At 42.0% G+C, this 22152-nt stretch overlaps 1 protein-coding gene across 1 annotated transcript in view; it reads right to left on the bottom strand.

Annotated features, from left to right (window-relative positions):
* Positions 1–984: 984 nt before the first annotated feature.
* The window catches only part of pdpk1b (3-phosphoinositide dependent protein kinase 1b), a 43649-nt gene continuing 22481 nt past the window's right edge, over positions 985–22152 (bottom strand). The window contains exons 3-14 of the mRNA XM_060921124.1: positions 20780–20822; positions 15916–16053; positions 13821–13965; positions 13618–13715; positions 12552–12627; positions 12397–12465; positions 11390–11486; positions 10946–11119; positions 9495–9724; positions 9341–9398; positions 9092–9244; positions 985–2272 (exon numbers count right to left, since the gene is read on the bottom strand). Coding sequence (XP_060777107.1) covers positions 2159–2272; positions 9092–9244; positions 9341–9398; positions 9495–9724; positions 10946–11119; positions 11390–11486; positions 12397–12465; positions 12552–12627; positions 13618–13715; positions 13821–13965; positions 15916–16053; positions 20780–20822 — 1395 coding nt within the window. The 3' untranslated portion in view covers positions 985–2158. The remainder of the gene's footprint in view (positions 2273–9091; positions 9245–9340; positions 9399–9494; positions 9725–10945; positions 11120–11389; positions 11487–12396; positions 12466–12551; positions 12628–13617; positions 13716–13820; positions 13966–15915; positions 16054–20779; positions 20823–22152) is intronic.

Here is a 22152-nt window from a genome sequence, read left to right as displayed (position 1 = left end):
AATTCAAAACATATTATACAAAAAGTGACGTGTAAAGATTGTCGAATGGGCTGTTGGGCTTTGAGCCAGGAATATGTTTCATGGAGAAATTTTAGACGGGGCTGGTATTTCCCCAAACAACATCATGTTCATTTGTGTCTCGCCGACGTTTCATTTACAGAACCAGCAGCGGAAAAGAGCATCGAATAGAATGGACATGTCTTTAAAAAAATAAATAAATAAAAATAATTCCTAAACTACTTGTAAAAGTGCAAAATTAACATTTCGCTTTGTGCGACAGAACTTTTGCTCCATTATCAGTCGAGTTCATTTTATTTTCCGAAAGCCCTATGCCCCGTGTGACAGGAAGCTCAAGCAAGCTTTTTCAAAGAAAGGGATTTACCATGTATGGTATTTTAGTGGTCCGACGTCTTATTTTAGGGGCGTTTCTTTATGCAAATGCACATGGCCATGTATAAGGACATCAAACTTACTCTTGTAGAGCTATGCCTCTGCACAGGATTTAAAAAATAAATAAATTTTCTTGTGCAGCCTGGTATTTGTTTATTTAATGTGGAAATAGAGATTATTCTTCACACGCTTTGTTAAATGAAGTGCACTATATTTAATATGCCTTTAAAAAAAAAAAAAAAAGTGAAATATTCTCAATCTGGCAACACTAATGTGTACTGTACACACACACGCCCCAGCAGCTTTCTGTTCAGATTTAGAAACATGTTGGTGTGTGTTTTTGTTTTCATGTCATCCAGCTATTTTAGTTCTGAACAAAAAACTTTCAAAGATCAATTTCAGAAAGCCAAGATCTCACCAAGAATAATTTTGGTGGCTAAATTGCGACCCACGAGAATGAACTGCTTGCAGTGATGTCAATTATTATATGAGAAACAGAAAAGTTTACAGTATATAGCCCTATGATCATCATAAGACAGGACACGCCCTCAATACTTACTCGAATGGGGAAAAAAAAGACGACAGGAGGCGAGATTTCTGTCGGCCTAAACCCCTACATGCTTTATTTCAGTTCTAGGTGGCGTCGAGCTCGAGAGCTGGACGAGAAAAAATACACACAGTGCCAAATGCAAAGGCAGGCTCTGCCCACATGTGCTCACATACACACTCACTCACTCTCACACACTCGCCGTCTCTCACACGCTTGCTCATGTGTGGGCGGGGCCTGTGAATGGCAAAGGCTTTAAATTATCAGAATATGAGTCGATCACTGAGCAAATAGAAAATGTTTGATATAGTAAGAAGAAAAAAAAATGAACAAAAAAAAAACCTGTAAAATATCATAGTTTACAATAATTCTTCACATTCAAAGGCTTTACATTTCAAAAACATACACAGCAAGGCCCTCGAACGTGACTTCAATCCAAATATGATTCTCATATATTAGAATTTAAATAACACAGAGTAGCCGGGCCCCTGAACGGAGAAGAGCCCAAATAACCTTATACAAGAATAAAAATACAAAACCCGGATCCAAGAGTCGCCTCGCTGCACTCGCCTCCAAGTTCAATATTACATCAACTATACATCACAGTCATCAGTTACCAACCAGGAAGAGGACACACACACACACACACTCGCTCATCTCCTTCCTGTTAAAAACGCCCAAGCAAAAGAAGGTACATGTGCTCATTCATACACACACACACACCAATATCCCACTGCAGACGATTTAAAGGAAAAACAAAACAAAAAACAAAAAGGAAAACAAGAACTGAAAATCAGTCACGCTATTGGCTCAGGGCCTTGTGGGAGGAGGGGGGGGAGGAGGTGATGGATTACCCTCAGGAGAACTACGTAACTCATAGTTCCACAGTGAGGTGATGATTGCAATGGTTTGCTGTCTTTTTTTGGATTTTTGGGACAGAGAGAGAAAAAAAAATGAAAAAAAAAAAAAAAAAAACACAAAGCCACCACATCCTCCAATCAGATCAGCTAGACCAGCTACTGCGGCCAATCAGGGCAAAGGACCCGCCTTAACTCTATATGCAGACCAACCAGACAGACAGTACACACCCCTGCGTTAAGATCCAGAGAGGAGGAGGAAAAAAAAAAAAAAGACAGACAGACAAGAGGGAGCACGGCAGAGGTGTGCCTGTCCTGTGATTGGTTGAAGGGGTACTGGGGGTGTGGCCGTAGGGGAAAGCTCCTATACGCTGGGGTTCTGGTGTTTGTGGTAGATCTTCCTCCACACTTCCTGGATCTTCTTGCACCACTTGTCAGCGTTGCCACTCGGGTCCATCAGGTAGTAGGTCCGGTTCGGCTGAAACGTTTTTAAAAAGATTCATGATGAGAAAAAGGTTTAGAATCTTCACAATTACAATCCGCACGCCTAAATCGCTGTAAAACAGTCAAGGAACAGACAGATCCTGCGGTAATGAGACCGGATGATGAAGCGTGGACACTCTGAACCTCGGGAAGAACTAAACGCACCCTCATCAGGCGATGTTGAAATGGCACAGTGCATTCTGAGCACGCAACGAACGACAGAGAGAAAGGAGAATGAGAAAAAGCCAAAGACGGACGGAATGGACCGTCAAACAGAACTGAAAATGTGAGAGAGGACCAACGTCCATGACAAACTGTTTACAACAGGAAAATGAACAAAAGCAGAGACGCCAACCTTTTGTGAAATCAATGTGTAGTGAGACAGGGCGCGTAGCGAGTCCAGTCCAGCTGGGGGTTCGGGGGGGGGGCTGTAAGCCCCTGATAAAATTTTGGAAATTGGTGCTTTTTTAGGGCCATTCTGAGTGAACACTAGGGCTGTAACGATACACCCAACTCACGATTCGATTCGTATCGCGATTTTTGACCCACGATTCGATACCCCCACGATTTTTTTTAAATGTTTTTTTAAAGTAGTAAATTTGACTTATTAACATTTACTTACTTACATTAACTATTTAATAACAAATAATTCAGACCACTGCAGAGAATGAGTAATATGTACGCAAAAATGAACAAATGTATATCCAAAGATTGTTTTATTTCTCAAAATAATACTGTTGAGCCGGAAGCTCTGTTTTTTTCGGTTCTGAAAAAGTCATTTTTCCAAATCGTGTAAATCCGTTAAGATTTTTTTTTGGGGGGTGGCTCTCTCACTGTCTCACTCTCATAGGGCCAATGATTTTCTGTGATCGCGGAAAACAGATGGAAATTACGGAATTTTTATGGTGAAACATTGCTCGCGTGTCAAAATGTAACTGCCGCAGAAGGCTTCCGCCCAAGCAGACATGCCTTCAGTGTTGCCAGATACTGCTAACGTTTTCCACCCCAAAATATGTTCAAAACCAGCCAAAAAGCACCTAAACCCGCCCAATCTGGCAACACTGCATGCCTTTCCGGTCAAGTGATTGTGATTGGCTTGTGGCACACCTAGCCAGCCAATGAGCTGCTTGTTTACAGATTCGCTCCCCGCGTCGCAACCAGAATGGCGACCGCTTAAAAGAAATGAATGCTCTGCCAGTGGCGAGTGTGGACGTTGCGTGACTCGCAGAAGATTGTCGCAGGTCGGCGAAAAAACAACTTACTAATAGATATAAAAAAATAAAAGTAATTTAAGTAAGTTTAAAATGTAATTTAAATAAAAAGTATTCATAAATTGAAGTTTGGAAGCGCCTCTGTTTTTGGGCTGAGGAGAAGTTTGAAAGGGTGTACCGCGATTCTGCCTTCTTGTATCGCGATACGGATCGTGGCTCTGCGTATCGCGATTTCGATTTGCATATCGTTACAGCCCTAGTGAACACAGGTGACTAAAATGAACTGGGACTAGGGCTGTGCGATATATCGAATATACTCGATATATCGCGAAAATTCTGTGTGCGATACATAAAATTATTACATCGTAACTATCGAGTATTTTATGGTCATCTTCCGACTTGTGTTTGTTTAAAACCTTTTCCGGTGGTTTTCTCCCTGTCCCTCCGGCAGTAACATGAGAGGCTGCCTAAGGGGAAAGAAAACAATAACGTCACGCACTCGCCAACCAATCTCGGGTGACATCTCGGTGCTGAAAGGAACTTCTGGGAAGATTTTCTAGTTTCGGTTGTGTTGCCAGATTGGGTGGTTTTAAGTGCGTTTTGAACATATTTTGAGCTGGAAAACGTCAGCAGTATCTGGCAACACTGCCGGCGGGAAGATTTCCTGGTTCCGGTTTACAGTGCTGACTCAGTTCGTGCAATCGCTGGTGTTGCATAGGCTACCGTGTAAGCTCTGGCAATTTCAGCGACAAATTACTTCCTAAAAGAACTAGTAAGGGGTCAGTCAACTGGCATTTTTTGGATATCGCGAGGAGGACGTGGAACAGCAAATGCCAGTTTGTAAAGTGTGCAAAAAAAAACCTGTCATCACGAAAGGCAGCAGCACTACAAATATGTTCCATCACCTGAAACTCACCCGGTACAGTATGAAGAGTCTCTGAAACTCCGAACTACTTGCCCACGAGCTAAACAAACGACCATAGCGGCCTCGTTCTCCAAAGCCACCCCATATGAGAAAACGAGTCAGAGATGGAGAGCTATAACGGATGCAATCACTCACTTCATTGCCGAAGACATGATCCCAGTTAGTATAGTGGAAAAACCAGGCTTCCAAAAATTACTAAACACACTCGATCCCAAATACGAGTTGCCTGGTCGCAGACATTTTACAGAGAAGACAATACCGGAATTCTACACATCTGAGAGGCAGAGCCAGAAAACACTCAGTTCAAAAGTGTGCAAAGAGGAAAATGTTTTGCAGATCTCTCTCTTCTCTCCCTCAATCTCTCTCTCTCTATTGTGAATGTTCCAGTGGTTCTCAGTAGTCAGGTTAATAGCTTGGAGATCTATTTTTTTTAATAATTTAATGAAAGAGCGCTTTTCTTATTTAGGCTAAATGTCTTTCTCAGTGTTGAGCTGCACTTTACTGGTTTGAGCTCTGAGCAGCTCTGTATTGTGTTGCCCCTTTGTTGCAATTTTCAAGATTGTTTTTGCAGTTTGTGCCGCATCTTTGTTGAATAAAAATAGTCTTATTTCAATTCAATTGTGATTAAATCACTAACATGCCAATTTAAAATGTGTTGAAAACCACCTGTAAAGTTAACCAAGAATGTTATTTAATCTGCAGGGATTGTAGTGAAAACAGTAAAGAGTAAAAGTTAGATTTCATGGGGTCCTTTAGAGGAGATTTAAATATATCGAGATATATATATCGGATATCGTGAAATGGAGAAAATGTATCGGGATATTCATTTTTTCCCATATCGCACAGCCCTAACTGGGACATGTTGGTTTTGGGGGGAGAAAATTTTTTTTTTTTTTTTCAATTATCTGAAAAATAAAACCAAACCACAATCACTCATGATTTTCTCATGAGTGATACTCATAACTCACCACATTCACGCAAAGTAAAGACTTCTCTGGTAATTTGTATACAATCAACTTTCAAACAGTGAATATTATTTTAACAACTTTACGACACAAATGCAGATTACATGCCATCAATATTTATTAGGGCTGTAACAATATGCGTATCGAAATCAAAATCGCGATACGCAGAGCCACGATCCGTATCGCGATACAAGGCGGCAGAATCGCGGTACACCCTTTCAAACTTCTCCTCAGCCCAAAAACAGAGGCGCTTCCAAACTTCAATTTATGAATACTTTACTTTTTATTTAAATTACATTTTAAACTTACTTAAATTACTTTTTATATCTATTAGTAAGTCATTTTTTCGCCGACTTGCGACAATCTTCTGCGAGTCACGCAACGTCCACACTCGCCACTGGCAGAGCATTCGTTTCTTTTAAGCGGTCGCCATTCTGGTTGCGACGCGGGGAGCGAATCTGTAAACAAGCAGCTCATTGGCTGGCTAGGTGTGCCACAAGCCAATCACAACCACTTGACCGGAAAGGCATGCAGTGTTGCCAGATTGGGTGGTTTTAGGTGCTTTTTGGCTGGTTTTGAACATATTTTGGGGTGGAAAACGTTAGCAGTATCTGGCAACACTGAAGGCATGTCTGCTTGGGCGGAAGCCTTCTGCGGCAGTTACATTTTGACACGCGAGCAATGTTTCACCATAAAAATTCCGTAATTTCCATCTGTTTTCCGCGATCACAGAAAATCATTGGCCCTATGAGAGTGAGACAGTGAGAGAGCCACCCCTATACCCCCCTCCCCAAAAAAAGAAAAAAATCTTAACGGATTTACACGATTTGGAAAAATGACTTTTTCAGAACCGAAAAAAACAGAGCTTCCGGCTCAACAGTATTATTTTGAGAAATAAAACAATCTTTGGATATACATTTGTTCATTTTTGCATACATATTACTCATTCTCTGCGGTGGTCTGAATTATTTGTTATTAAATAGTTAATGTAAGTAAGTAAATAAGTCAAATTTACTACTTGAAAAAACATTTTTAAAAAATCATGGGTGGATCAAAAATCGTGATACGAATCGAATCGTGAGTTGGGTGTATCGTTACAGCCCTAATATTTATAGATAACATACTGGAACACTCAATTAGCAAATACTCAAATAATTGTACTGGAACATGTATTTCCTTTTTATTCCCATGATTAAACGTCAAGTCACTTTGATTACTTTTAATTTTTATCAACTTCCTTTCACTTTTAATCTCATCAATATCAAGTCAGATTACTTCGTCAGTTCTGATTGATTTACTTCAGAAGACGACTGTTTCAGTTCCAAGTGTGTTTCTTTAGTAGCACGTTTGTGAGGTTACAACACCCCGACAGCCCCTCAATACCTAGTGACATGGGCTGCTCGACATTCCATCGCGGCATCGATAATTAATTCGCGCATGCGCAGAACGCTTGTCAACAAAGATGGCGGCGCCCATTGAAGCAAACTTTGACCATAAATACAGTCAAAATATTGAATTATCAAGCGACAATTGGCCTCAAATGTACCGAACACCAGCAAAATATCGTGAACCCTTATAGATATACGCGTTTTGAACCGCATCCATGCTAAAATCGTATGAATCCCATGTAAACTGAATAGACGGTCGTAGCCTCGTAGTGCTACTGTCAAAAAAGTAGTGACTACGCACGAATCGTAGTGATTGGCATCTCTGCAAAAGGACTAAATTTTGCTCCCCGTGTAAAGATCGGCCCAAAACATCCATCAGAACTGAATTCGGATGAGAAACGAGAAAACAGTTCAATGGATTAAAGCAACAACAAAAAAAAAAATTATTTGACTGAAAATTTACAGGGGGTGGATTTCGATGAAATTCTGAGAATGGTTAACTTAGAACTGATAACTTTATTATCAATTAATTAATGGATTAATATATTCAATTTATTGCACTTTCTTTCCATTGCTTCCGTATATTATTTTTTGTGGCAAACCACACAAATGCAAGCGCCTGGAATGTTTAGTTTTTTGCACCATGAACTAAATGGCTTTCCGTTTTCACCTATTTCGTACAGCCGAGCCCACCTCCACTTGTTTTTTACACCTTTATCGATGGCAGACACATCAGTGCCTTCTTTCATGTAAAGCGCATCCATGCTGCCGAAACCGAAAGCAGAATGACGTGCTCCTCTGTGCTCGACGTCAATATAGAAAAAAGTTTGGATCTTCACTTAAATTAAAATTATAATTTGACCTTACTTTGTGTTGAATACGACTTCAAAAACAATTCAAGATTTTATTAAGAGAAATATTGTGGCCAACACGAGTGTTAAGTTTCCTAAAAGATCGCGTGAAGTTGGCTGCTATCTACTTTGCGCTCGTTCTCATTTTCCTCCATCATTTCATAGGCCAGAAACAGATGTTTTGACGTAATTTAACTTAGTAGGCTATGATTATTATTTAACCGTAGTCTTCTAGACATTTTGACTGTTTGGGGCATTGAACGCTGGTGTATGATTTTCAGGGAATAAAAGTTTAGCGCATGTCGGAACATCATTGCGCTCGCAGCCTCCAACTCCTCAAACGGCCTTTAAATTGTGATATAATGTAGGCTATAAGGCACGGTTCTAACATGCCTTACACATTGGCCTAACGAAAATAATAATTGTTGGGGCGTCTGCTGATTTGTTAGCTATAATTTAGGTCTAATTACTTCTGACAGTCTGCAAGCATTGCACCGTCGGGTCTTCAAGTCTGGCTGAAGCAGAGGAGCGGGCTTTCCGGGGTTTATTTTTTAACATGATCTATTTCTATATGTCCAGGTTTGAACTAAGTCATTTTGGCAAGATTTAATTTAATACAAAACAGAAATGGTCAGACACAAGCACGCCAAGCACATGGGAATGTATTTTGCCAGTTTTGACAGCGCGTGTTTTTTTAACGCCGCACCGTAGACAGCGAACGTTTAAACATGATCAAACATAGGAAATGAACGACACAAAGCATGGCTCAAAAACAAAAGAGTTAAATAAACCCTGCTGATAGTTGATGGTGTTGCGACACATCAGTGTTATAACCCAATCTCTACCCAACCACCCGTCATTTTAATTCTCCTCGGATCAGCACCGACCTCACGTTTGGCCTTGGGAGAGTTCAGCTGACGGAAATCCGTCGCACGACGGAAAACTTTAATCCATGCAGTTCTAGTCAGAAGAAAACGTATGACTAATTTGTTCGCAAAAAATTTGACGATACGATGACCAAGTGTTGTGCAGAAGGTCTTTCAAATGAAAATCAGAACTGAAATCCATTGAGGACGGAGGGAGGAGATACGATTTAACTGAAAACAAACGACCAAGTTCTGTTCCTCGAGGGAAGATACAATTCGAGGGAAGATACAATTCTCGTGAAAGGCCTGGAAAATTCGTTAATTAGTAACTCGTTAGCAAAACAATCTGACCAAAAAAAAAAAAGGCCAAGTTTTGTGTGAAGTGAGGAGTTCTTTTAAATAAAGCCATCGGAACGGAAATGCGTGGAGAAACGATTTAACTGAATTGCGGACGACGGACGCCATGGCGACAGATCAGCTAAAAACAAAAACAGACAGACAGAAGAAAGACGAAAGATGGATCAAAAGAGAAATAGAGGAGAGAGACTGAAAGAAAAACAACACAAATAGAAAGGAAAGAGAGGCAGTGCGTGTGTGTGGGGTGTTACCGTGTGAACGAAGAAGGTTTTGAAGTTCTTGGCTTCTGGCCGCAGCTCCGGTGACCAGGGGATCTCCCCCTTCAGGACCTTATTCACCGGATCAACATAGTACAGGTGAGGACCTTCAGTCAGGAGCAGCTGCCTGCGCCGTGCAAACAGACCCTACACACACACACCATCCCCAATCATCATGTTAGACACATCCCATCAACACCATACACTCCTCTTTATATCACAGAAGCAGGTTTGAAAGGTCACCTTGCGCTTGTCGACTGGGCCCATCTTCAGGATGAGGTTATTCTCCACAAACTGGTGCCTGAAAAATCGAAGCACGAGTGAGGCACCTCTAAATTATTTAGAGAGTATACGCTGAATGTGTGTTTGCATGTTTGATATATGGGTGTGTGTGTACCACGGGTTTGCTGCGCTTTGCTTGTCCAGCAGGAGGCGCTTCTCCTCTTCGCTGAACTGCAGGTCCAGCTCCATGCTGTTGCTGTCCAGCTCATGGACGTGGATGAACTGATCCACGCTGGGGGCGGGGTTACAGACAGGAAGCGGCCTTTCTGACGGTTCGGCCAACGAGGGCGACGGGCCGGGCTGCGCCACCTGCATGCTGCTGAACTGGCTTAAGAGGTCATCGTACTGAGAGAGAGAAAGAAAAAGAGAGAATCTAAGACTACGTTCAGACTGCACCCTGAAACGACCCATATCCGATTTTTTTGCCCATATGCGACCTGTATCCGATTTGTTATTGACAATCTGAACGACACAGATCCGATTTTTTCAGATGCAACCCAGGCCGCTTGGATATGTGGTCCTAATTCCGATGCATATCCGATATTTTCACATGCGACTGCAGTCTGACCGGACAGGTTGCATTCATGCGACCTACACGTCATCAACAAGAGACAAACGTCACTATTCTGCGTTGGCTAATCCCGCCTCTTTGGTGGAAAACAACAACATTTGTACAGTTTTCAGAATTTAAATAGACTTTTATAGAATTGATCAAGCTAATCTGGGCTTAATTTGAGGGGGAGCAAGCCGGAGCGTGCTCCGGAACCTCGGACGTTGGCTCCGGCAGCTATTTACACTGGATCCGGTGATAGCAAACTGCACTGGTGTTTCTGCACCTTGAGCCAGCGCTGAGAGAAGTTGCAGAATTCAGCTGGCTATAAACAATCTAAATAAATATTTATAAAAATGTAGAAAAAAAAAAGTTTATTAATATGACGAAATAAATATGTGCAAATTATTAAGCCTGAATTAAGAGTTTGGTAATACAGCGGCCGTATCCCAAATGACTGCCTACTGAAGCTCGAGTGCACTATATAGAGTTTAAAAATCCATTACCTCCTAGTAACATGTAGTGCACTTATATAGAAATTAGAGACATTTAGGAGTCAACCCTCGTTACCAGGCTACACGTTTTCATTTCAGTTCAGAAACAAAAACACACACCAGACCTCACACTTTAACACTAACCAGATAATTAAACAAACAAACAAAAAAGAAAATCATTAAACATGAAGAGTGCGCTTTTTTTTTTTGTTTACGTATTACGTAGATGTGCTTATTACGTGTCAATTTGCGTATGTGGGACACTTTTGGGTCGTTTTCCGTTCATATTGGAGATCGCATACAAGTCTCATATAATTGGTAATGTGAACGGCCTAACAAAAAAATCGGATTTCACAACAAATCGGATACGGGTCGTTTCAGGTTGCAGTCTGAACGTAGTGTAGAACACTGAATCGGTTTTATGTAACGATGCTGAAGAGTTTGGTCCAGTATGTAAATTGTTAAACATTTTTGTGGTAACTCTGTGTGTGTGTGTGTGTGTGTGTGTGTGTGTGTGTTTACATTCCCGTAGCAGTCCTCATCATCCTCGGACATGGCAGGCAGGTAGGGGGTAAGCTTGGGCGGAGTCTGCAGGTGCAAGTCGTCCCAGCTGATTGACTCAAAAAAGGGGTGGGATTTCAGCGGCTCATACCCGCCCATTTCCTCGCAGCCAATCCGCTTGCAAGGATCCAACAACTGTCACGTTTTTTGGGGGGAAAGAAAGATATCGGGGGGAAAACAGAAATATATCTCAGCCTTGAGTCGTATGCATGAATTTACACACCGATGACATCACAAAAACTGCAAAAGAAAGGTTTTTTTTTTTTGTTTGTTTCTTGGCATGAAAGAGGACGGACTGCTGCATCTTTTTTTTTTTAAATTAATTAATTAATTATTATTTTTTTTTTAAAGTATATGCGAGTGGAAAAAGAAAAGAAGCAAGCAAACAACCTCCACCAGACTCACCAGAAGTTGTTCCACTAGATTCTTGGCTTTGGGGAAGAATTTCTCGGGAAACTCGTACTCTAATTTAATAATCTTCTGGAATATAAGATACTCATTTCTGGAAGAGGAAAGGACAGGTTACGTTCATTTCAGCGCAGTTAGCCACGAGGGACAGTTTCTGGCAATATTTTCAGTCAGAAAAGCTCATCTTTATTTATTAAAATGGGATGTTTAAAAAAAAAAAAAAAAAAACCTCCAAAGCAGGTCCTTCAGAAACGTAGTGTTGGTCAGACAGACAAGTTCAACTTCCAGACAATTTTAAAATAAATAAATTAAATAATCAATTTATCGTTTATTTGGTCTGTATTGTGAACCATGCTGCGGCTCATACTGCATCATGCAAAACTTGTAGCGAATCTATTCGTCATCAGTTCGCCATGCTGCTTTTGGTCTGGCTTCCGAGTCAATCGCAAATAAAGAACTGATTCTAAAAAGAGTCAAGTCCCTGACTAAACAAGTCAAGAGTCGATCCCGAAGCTTTGACGTCGATTCTCCTCCCCGAAGTCTTTTTAGGACTTGACACCAAGCTCCGCTGATGGATGGCGAACTGATGACTTATATTCTGACAGAGTTTGAAGTCAATCTCAAAAAAAAAAAAAAGCTTTGGGACTGACTCTTACTTCCAAGACAGGAAACAGGCTCATTTTGGAATCACTTATAAAAAAAAAAAAGTCAATCCCAACGCTTTGGAGACGAATCAATACACCAAAAATGATTCGCCTCATCCGGGTGTTCCAGTCAGAGAGACAGATTTTGACCTTTCTTTTGAATGTAACTGGCTGGAACTGAACAAAATTAAGTTTTTTTTTTTTTAAACACTGAAATAGTTTCACAAAAGGAGTGTTTGGGGTCAAAGTGTCAACTTGACAAATTATCCATCTGTAAATACTCTGTCGAATGAAATATAGTTAATTCTGGAGTTGAGTCATCGACCGCCCAGGTTCAGTATTCAGGAATCACACACTCACCCCGCTCTGAATGGTGGTAACCCGGCAACCAGCTGGTAAATAATGCAGCCTAACGCCCAGAGATCCGAACTGAAGGAATAACACGAGTTATCAACGTGAAACGTCATGGAACAAAAATCAACAGACTCTTAATACAGTTGCAACCAAGAGCTTACCTCTTACAGGCAGATTTCTCAGTCAGTAACTCTGGGGAGACGTACTGAGCCGTACCAACAAATGAATTCGCTCGAGCTGCGAACAAATGGGTGATTTTTGTAAGAGTCGGAGGCAAAGCTGTGAATTTAACGTTTTGCGATGTGTGAACGTCTTTGTGGTTTACTGGGTACAATAACTGCTGGGACATAAGTGGGAGAACAAATGTCTTATGTGGATGTTCCATGTTACTGAAATGTAACAATAACTGGATAAAAGTCTCTTTATTTAATAAATAAATGAATATAAAAATTTACCAGCTGGGAGGTCCGTATCGTGAAATACCGTGACCGAGGTCTTGAAAGTACTGAGCGAGGCCCTCTGGGCCGAGGTCACGGTATTTCACGATACGGACCGACCTTAAGCTGGTAAATAATATTTTTTTTCCTTTACCAAATTCTAACAGAAAACGAGAGCGCCCGAAAGGGAAAACCGAGCCGAGCCGCCATTTTGAATCCTCATTCACGGCTGTAATGCAAATGGCTTCCTCCTCGGTATACAAGTGCACTTCCATGGCAGGAAAAAACTACATTTTGCTGCCTATGTAGTCCCCTATTTATACAAAATTGAGTCATTCAGGATTCAGCCATGTTTTTGCTCGGCGTTAGTAACAGATACAGGTTTTTAGCTTTCTCCTGAAATGTTTTCTTTTATTTCTTCTTCCTCAGGGTAGTAAAACTCGCTTTCGCTGTGAACACTCGTTATCGCTATCCATGATGTAAAATTAATGCTATTCTCCTGAGAAATGCTGGCAAAAATTTATAAGATTTTTGCCAGCAATCTTATTAAAAAAAAGGTCTAAATGTTGACAAAAAAATGCTACCATGTTTTGTTGTTGTGAACGAGCGAGTCGCGAGAGGTCCGTAACCGGGTTCTGTATCGTAGGATACGGACCCACTCACCAGCCAATCAGAACGCAGGATTTGGACCACAAAAAAAAAAAATTAGCTTATTACACGGCATGGAAACCAAGCTAAATTTAATGATCTTTAAACAGGAGTCAAACCCATGTGTGTGTGTGTGTCTTACCCTGCCTACTGTCAGAGGAAAGCTGTTTGGCTGTGCCGAAGTCTGTTATCTGTATGTGCATGTCTTCGCTGAGCAAAATGTTCTCTGGCTTCAGATCTCTGCAGAGATACAAAAACACACATCAGGCGAGCTGCACGCAAACACCAGATCGTCATCTAATCACGTCATCATCCCGTCGAAGAAGCGTGCCTCGTGATGCCAACCTGTGGATGATGCCTTTCTGGTGCAGGTACTCGAGTGCGCAGACGATCTCGGCCGAGTAGAACCGCGTGCACGTCTCGTCGAAGGAGCCGATCTTGCGGATGTACTTTAACAACTCGCCGTTCTTAGCGTAGCTCAGACCGAAATCTGTTCAGCGCTCAGGAAACGTCTCAGGCTGGAAGCTCAAGCTTTTTGTCAGGTTGACATTCGGGCAATTTCAAGCAAACCTATTTTACCCAGTACATCGGAGCTTTCTCTCAATTCACACACACACAACAGAATCTATCATGTTGCTACTACAGTGGGGAAAACAAGTATTTGATCCGTTGCTGATTTTGTTGGTTTGGCCACTAATAAAGACTCGATCAGTCTGTAATATTAATGGTAGGTGTAGTCTAACATGCTGAGACAGAATATCACAAAGAAAATCAAGAAATCGACTTTAAAGAATTTGTATTAATTTATTTGCATTTTATTGAGGAAAATAAGTATTTGAACCCTCTTGCCAAAAGGACTTAGTACTTTGTGGCAAACCCCTTATTAGCAAGCACAGAGGTCAGACGTTTTTTGTAGTTGATGACCAGGTTTCTGCACATATTAGGAGGAATTTTGGTCCACTCTTCTTTGCAAATGACCTCTAAATCATCAAGATTCCATGGCTGTCGCTTGGCAACTCTGAGCTTCAGCTCTCTCCATAGATTTTCTATAGGATTCAGGTCCGGAGACTGGCTGGGCCACTCCATGACCTTGATATGTTTCTTCTTCAGCCATTCCTTGGTTGCCTTGGCTGTATGCTTTGGGTCATTATCCTACTGGAAGACCCATCCACGACCCATTTTAAGCTTCCTGGCAGAGGGAAGGAGGTTTTCACTTAGGATTTTACGGTACATGGCTCCGTCCATCCTCCCATTGATATGGTGAAGTAGCCCTGTGCCCTGTGCAGAAAAACACCCCCAAAGCATAATGTTACCACCTCCATGCTTGACAGTGGGGATGGTGTTCTTGGGGTCATAAGCAGCATGTCTCTCCCTCCAGACACGACGGGTTGAATTGATGCCAAAGAGCTCAATTTTGGTCTCATCTGACCATAACACCTTCTCCCAGTCACTCTCCAAGTCATTCAGATGTTCATTGGCAAAATTCAGGCGGGCCTGCACATGTGCTTTCTTAAGCAGGGGTACTTTGCGAGCACTGCAAGATGTTAGACCATTGCAGTGTAAAGTGTTACCAACTGTTTGCTTGGTGACTGCGATCCCAGCTGCTTTAAGATCATCCACTAACTCTGCCCGTGTTGTATTAGGTCTATTTCTCACCGTTCTCATGATCCTGGAAACCCCACGAGGTGAGATCTTGTTTGGAGCCCCAGACCTAGGTCGATTGATGATCATGTTGTGAGTCTTGTACTTACGCACAATTGCACCAACAGTTGTCACCTTAATGACCAGCTTCTTGCTAATGGTTTTGTAGCCCATACCGGTCTTGTGCAGGTCTACAATCTTCTCCCTTAAATCCACAGAAAGCTCTTTAGTCTTTCCCATGTTGGAGAGTTTGGAGTCTGACAAACTGATTGATTCTGTGGCCAGGTGGCTTTTATACAAGTCATTAGTGATATCAGGTGTCTTCAATTTAGGTGACAAGGTAATTTGGAGAGTCTAACTTGTCTGTATTAACAAGAACTCTTGATGGTTACTAGGGGATCAAATACTTCTTTTTCTCAATAAAATACAAATAAATTAATATAGATATTTAAAAGTTATTTTCTGGATTTTCTTTTCGATATTCTGTCTCCACATGTTAGAATACACCTACCATTAAAATTACAGACTGATCAAGTCTTTCTTAGTGGGTAAACCAACAAAATCAGCAAGGGATCAAATACTTGTTTTCCCCACTGTAAGTTAGCAAGTTACCTCAGCTAGTATTAGTGCTTACTCATACCACACCTACAATAGGACAAAAAAAAAAAAATCTTTATTTATTAGTATGAACCTTCAATTTGATTTGCCCTCTGACCAATCAGGATTGAGAATACAACACTGCGATGGCGCTGAGCTGAAAAGTGTGAAGACGTCTGCGTGTGTGTGGCGTCGAGGATACAGAGCTTCTCCTCGTCCTGGAAGGTGAAGTAGAGTTTGACGAAGAACGGGTGATCCAGGTTGGACATCACGTCCCTCTCTCGCTTCACGTACTGCGCCTTGTTCTCCTTCATGATGTGGCGCTTCTCCAGGATCTTAACTGGACGGGGACACACACACACACACACATTTCCAACTTAAGGGTGCTAATATATATGAGTGCACGTACACTGTCATCTTAGCATGAAGCGGAAAAAGGAAAACCGTTCCAATGAGTTTTTTTTTTTTGGAGGAACTGGTTACAGTAGACAACACGCTACTGTGAAAAATGGCACTTGAGGGGCGGGGCTTGAATTTATCTTAGCCACACCCCTAAATACAATTAGTTACAGGGGAAAGGTCCTCAAAATGATACTAAAACTAGACCGTCCTCGTCGCTGTGGTGGTCCCCATAAGCGTACACCTTTAGACCTTCGGTACGCATCTTTTACCATGAACGCTTTAACCCTTTGGTGACTGACCCCTTGAAAATCGTTCCTTCAGGAACGATGACGTTTCAGTTGTCAAGACAACGGAAAAACTAAAATACAAGAGCATTGTGACGTATCTTTCTGTTTTGCATTTTAGTTTTTCCGTTGTCTTGACAACTGAAACGTCATCGTTCCTGGAGGAACCATTTTCAAGGGGTCAGTCACCAAAGGGTTAAACCAAATCATTGCCCTTCAATCACGTCCAGGTAAAAGACGCTCATTAAAAAAGGTGCAATCGGAAATTCTTTTTATTTCCTTGATTGTAAAAATATTTCCCGGAGCACAAGCGAGTTCACCTGATTGGAAAACTGCATTTCGGTCGACAGAGCTCGTTTGTGGACGTCAAGTCTCAAGATGCCTTCACTCCGCCCACATCTCAGATTGAAATCTGCAAGCGCCCAGTGCAGAGATCATTCTCCTGCGAGGCAGCGCTTTTCCAAGGCGGAGTCATTTATTACGGGTGAAGGCGGACACGGAATCGGCTCCTTTGCTCCTGGACGTTGCACGTCCTCCTGCGGCAACTCTAACGGAACCGTTATCGGTTTTAAGGGTGGAGCTCAACGAGTAACAAGATTCTAAATGCTCAGTTCTACCTTCTTCATCTTTCCAGCTTCAAGCTTGACAAATCGTACCTAATGTTCTTTTTAAAAAGGCGTACCCTCAAACGGACCACCCTAACGGCAAAGAAAGGTACATTACCTGCTTCGTAATATTTTTCTTATACTTTCTTACTCGACTGGTGGCAGATTGGGAGGGAAGCTCCAATTCTATAGTACTAAAAAAGTTTCAATACTTTGTGCACCCATGTTGTTTGGTAGTCTGATGGTTCACAAGTTCTTTTATTTTGGTACCCAAGTGGAAGTTAAAGGAGAACTGAAGTCATTTTTAAACTTGCTTCATTTCTTAATTAACATCTGAGTTTTAGTAACCTTATATCAGGATTCGTATTGGCAACTAAATATTACGCTTAATCGGCCGATTCGGTTTTTCGCCGTGTTGAATCGAGTTCGTTTGGACCACGGCAGGCGTCACTTATTATGGAATCAATTTTGTGCCAAAATGTTCATACAATACTTTTGAAATATCAAACAAAAATGACAAAAGTCTATTTTTTTTTTTAGACTGGCAAACAAATTATTCGTGTAATCGTGCAAAATATCAGTCTATTACTCTTCAGAAACCTTTTATTTTTGTTCCGCGTCTTTCTCAGTTTTGTTTGACGTAATTTATTTTGGTTGCGATTCCAGCTCTCTCGTTTGCGCTCCCTGACTTTTTGCTTGCAGTTTTGGCACAAACTTCACGTGTGGGTGGGCTGTCCAGAAATGCATTCCCATTGGCTAACTTGTGTTTGACTGACAGCTACGCTCTGCCATTTCCTACTCGGATTCTGGCGGACTGTTTGACGAGTGACCGATCCATTGACGGTAAACAAGGATCGAGTGGACTTCAGTGGCGACTATGATATTGAATTAATTCAACAAAGTGTAAGTACGGGACAAATGTGTTGTGTGTGTTGCAGTAGTGCACATTATGCAGGTGTTTCGTGGCAAGTCAAATGTTAGCCTTCGCTCCACTACCCAATATAATAGCTGTCTTGCTAACGTTAAACACGCCTGCATAATGTGCACTACTGCAACACATACAACACATTTGTCCCGCACTTACACTTTGTTGAATTAATTCAATATCATAGTCGCTACTGAAGTCCACTCGATCCTTGTTTACCATCAATGGATCGGTCACTCGTCAAACAGTCCGCCAGAATCCGAGTAGGGAATGGCTGAGCGTAGCTGTCAGTCAAACACAAGTTAGTAGGGCTGTAACGATATGCGTATCGAAATCGCGATACGGATACAAGAAGGCAGAATCGCGGTACACCCTTTCAAACTTCTCCTCAGCCCAAAAACAGAGGCGCTTCCAAACTTCAATTTATGAATACTTTACTTTTTATTTAAATTACATTTTAAACTTACTTAAATTACTTTTATTTTTTATATCTATTAGTAAGTCGTTTTTTCGCCGACCTGCGACAATCTTCTGCGAGTCACGCAACGTCCACACTCGCCACTGGCAGAGCATTCATTTCTTTTAAGCGGTCGCCATTCTGGTTGCGACGCGGGGAGTGAATCTGTAAACAAGCAGCTCATTGGCTGGCTAGGTGTGCCACAAGCCAATCACAATCACTTGACCGGAAAGGCATGCAGTGTTGCCAGACTGGGCAGGTTTAGGTGCTTTTTGGCTGGTTTTGAACATATTTTGGGGTGGAAAACGTTAGCAGTATCTGGCAACACTGAAGGCATGTCTGCTTGGGCGGAAGCCTTCTGCGGCAGTTACATTTTGACACGCGGGCAATGTTTCACTATAAAAATTCCGTAATTTCCATCTGTTTTCCGCGATCACAGAAAATCATTGGCCCTATGAGAGTGAGACGGTGAGAGAGCCACCCCCCCCCCAAAAAAAATCTTAACGGATTTACACGATTTGGAAAAATGACTTTTTCAGAACCGAAAAAAAACAAAGCTTCCGGCTCAACAGTATTATTTTGAGAAATAAAACAATCTTTGGATATACATTTGTTCATTTTTGCATACATATTACTCATTCTCTGCAGTGGTCTGAATTTTGTTATTAAATAGTTAATGTAAGTAAATGTTAATAAGTCAAATTTACTACTTTAAAAAAAACATTTAAAAAAATCGTGGGCGTATCGAATCGTGGGTCAAAAATCGCGATACGAATCGAATCGTGAGTTGGGTGTATCGTTATAGCCCTACAAGTTAGCCAATGGGAATGCATTCCTGGACAGCCCTAGCCTGGGCCCGCCCATCCTAAGCGTGACGCAACACGAGGGCCTGTTGCGAGCTTAGTCTGGCCAGGCAAGCTATCTACAGCTCTTCCAAGCTCCTGAAAAATCGGGAACCAATCAACTTTGAGCATCTCCAACGGCCCTGGGTAGAGGCGTGTTCAAGGCACTGACGTAGTAGAACTGCGACCGGAAGCCATAGATTGTTTACAGAATCTATGCCGGAAGCGCTTCATTCACGCGTCCGCATCCATTACGCATAGATGCTGTATTGAAAGCATTCAACAGGAAGTTCTCATTGAAAACGGAGCAAAGAGCAGCCCTGGAGGTATTTATTGAAAGGAAGGACGTTTTCGCCTTGCTCCCGACCGGCTTCGGTAAGAGTTTAATCTACCAGTTAGCCCCGTCGCGTCGCATACGTCAGAGGAAAGAGTGATGTGATTGGTTTAAGCTTCGTCATAGCCTTTTCTGGCTTCGACCAGTAGCAAACTGAGGCATTTCAGGGAGGCGGGTCAACCACGGGCTCTGGGAAACGGTTGGGCTTAATATCTTGGCCAGACCAATAGCTCGTAGAGCTTTGTCGCGTTAGCCAGACTAGGACAGCCCACCCACACGTGACGTTTGTGCCAAAACTGCAAGCAAAAAGTCAGGGAGCGCAAACGAGAAAGCTGGAATCGCAACCAAAATAAATTACGTCAAACAAAACTGAGAAAGACGCGGAACAAAAATAAAAGGTTCCTGAAGAGTAATAGACTGATATTTTGCACGATTACACGAATAATTTGTTTGCCAGTCTAAAAAAAAAATTGACTTTTTTTTTAAATTTTGATTTATCGTTTTTGTTTGATATTTCAAAAGTATTGTACGAACATTTTGGCACAAAATTGATTCCATAACTCATCTGTGCGATCTTCACCAGACTTGTGCGAGACTTCGAAATGTCAAGTGTCAGCGCCACCATTTTGAAAACTGTTTTCCGGGGGCGTCGTGGTTCAGGTGGATAAGGCGCCATACCATAAATCCGGGGACCTGGGTTCGATTCCGGCCCGAGGTCATTTCCCGATCCCTCCCCGTCTCTCTCTCTCCTGCTCATTTCCTGTCTCTACACTGTCCTATCCAATAAAGGTGCAAAAAGCCCAAAAAAAATCTTTAAAAAAAAAAAAGAAAACTGTTTTCCAAACGAAACATTGCACAAAAAGTTTAAATGACGATTAAAATGCGTACTTTTTTCAAACTTTCCTGATTGCCATCAAAACAAACAAAACTTCCGGCTTGATCGCGTCAGCGTTCGAAAGATGGCTTTGATTTCTGCCCGACGATGTCTCGCACGGGTCTCGACGAACCTCGTTAACGTCCGTCGCTTTGACATGGACTGATATATGACGGAGCATATTTCAAACACTCATAACTTGCTACAGCAGCGACAAAATAGCGATCAAACATGCGTTCCTGTATTTAATAAAATGAGAGAAATGGAATTTTGATGATAAGAAAATTCGCCTTCAGTTCTCCTTTAATCTAAGGACATTTGGGAGCATGTGAGAATTCCTTACTTGCATATTCCTTCCCCGTCGCGTGTTCTTTTGCCAGGACAACCTACAAAAAAAAACACACACAAAAAAAAAATTAAAAAGCCTGTGACGTTCTTTTATCCAGATTCACTGTTTTACTTCCGTCCATCTATTTATCCCCACACACACACACACGCGCACCCACAGTTGTACGGCATCAAAGCCGTTGTTATGGGAGAAGACAGAAGAGCTTTTCATCAGCGCTTAATGACACAGTGAGAACGAGTGGGTACGTCTGTGGGCAGGTATGAGTAAGAGAAGAGAGAAGGTGATTCGTAAGAGTGGGTGTGTGCGTGCGTTTCTGTTTTTAAAACATACAGGATATTTAATACCTGGGAAAGAAAATCAAACAGAACTTTGCAACAGGAAAAGCTTTAGTGTCAAAGTAACACTTTAAAAATAAATAAATAAAAATAGTTTCCTGAAAAGTGATCCTACCACCAGCACATTCTGATGATTGATCAGAAGGCGTTATTTAAAATTTTCCATAACCGAACAGAACGCCTCGGACAATGGACAGGCTTCTTTCCGATCGGAACGATGATATACTAGAATACGTTACAGGCATGAAGCAGACGCTCTCGTCCCAGAGCGACGTACAAAATACACAGAGCAGCCTGCGGAGTAGTTGCCTTGCTCAAGGACACCTCAGCTGTTCCCGGGAATTGAACCAGCAACCTTTTGGTCCAAAAGTCGCTTCTCAAACCATTAGTCTACGGCTTCTCTTAAAGGTCCCATGGCATGAAATTTTCACTTTGAGGTTTTTTAACGTTAAAATGAGTTCCTCGGACCTTCTTAAGTCACCCCAGTGGCTAGAAATTTCATAATGTGTAAACCAAACTATGCCCAACATTTGAGAATGGCGCGTCAAAACGGCGCGTTGATAAACTCTTCCCTTTACTACATCAGCAAGGGAGATGATCCCCACGCCCCCCCTCTGGATTCCCACCCACTGTATGGATTGCCCGCCCAGTTGTAGTGAGGAGACCATAGAGGACACAACATGGCATCACCTAAGCGAGCGAAACATGGAAGTTGCGCTGTACATGGATGTGACAACACAGAAAGGAGTCTGTTTTTACTGCCGACGGGAGAGCCCCTGAAGACGCAGTGGCTTAATTTTATTTACTCCAATAATACGCCGTCGAGTCTACCTAAGACGATGTTTGTCGGAAGCATTTTCCTGATGAATGTTTCCACAGCTTGGGACAGTACAGGGCAGGTTTTGCACATCAACTGTCACTGAAGCCTGGGTCCGTACCAAGCATCCCTGCCGCATCAGCAACAAACACCGAACAAGCAAGTGTATAACTGTTAAGTCGTTTTGCCGTGTTTTAAAATCGGTGCCACGTTAG

Source organism: Neoarius graeffei, chromosome 5, assembly GCF_027579695.1.
Source record: "Neoarius graeffei isolate fNeoGra1 chromosome 5, fNeoGra1.pri, whole genome shotgun sequence".
In the NCBI taxonomy this organism is placed as follows: Eukaryota; Metazoa; Chordata; class Actinopteri; order Siluriformes; family Ariidae; genus Neoarius; species Neoarius graeffei.
The sequence above is the reverse complement of the archived record's forward strand: the minus strand, read 5'-3'. Positions and strand labels throughout refer to the sequence as shown.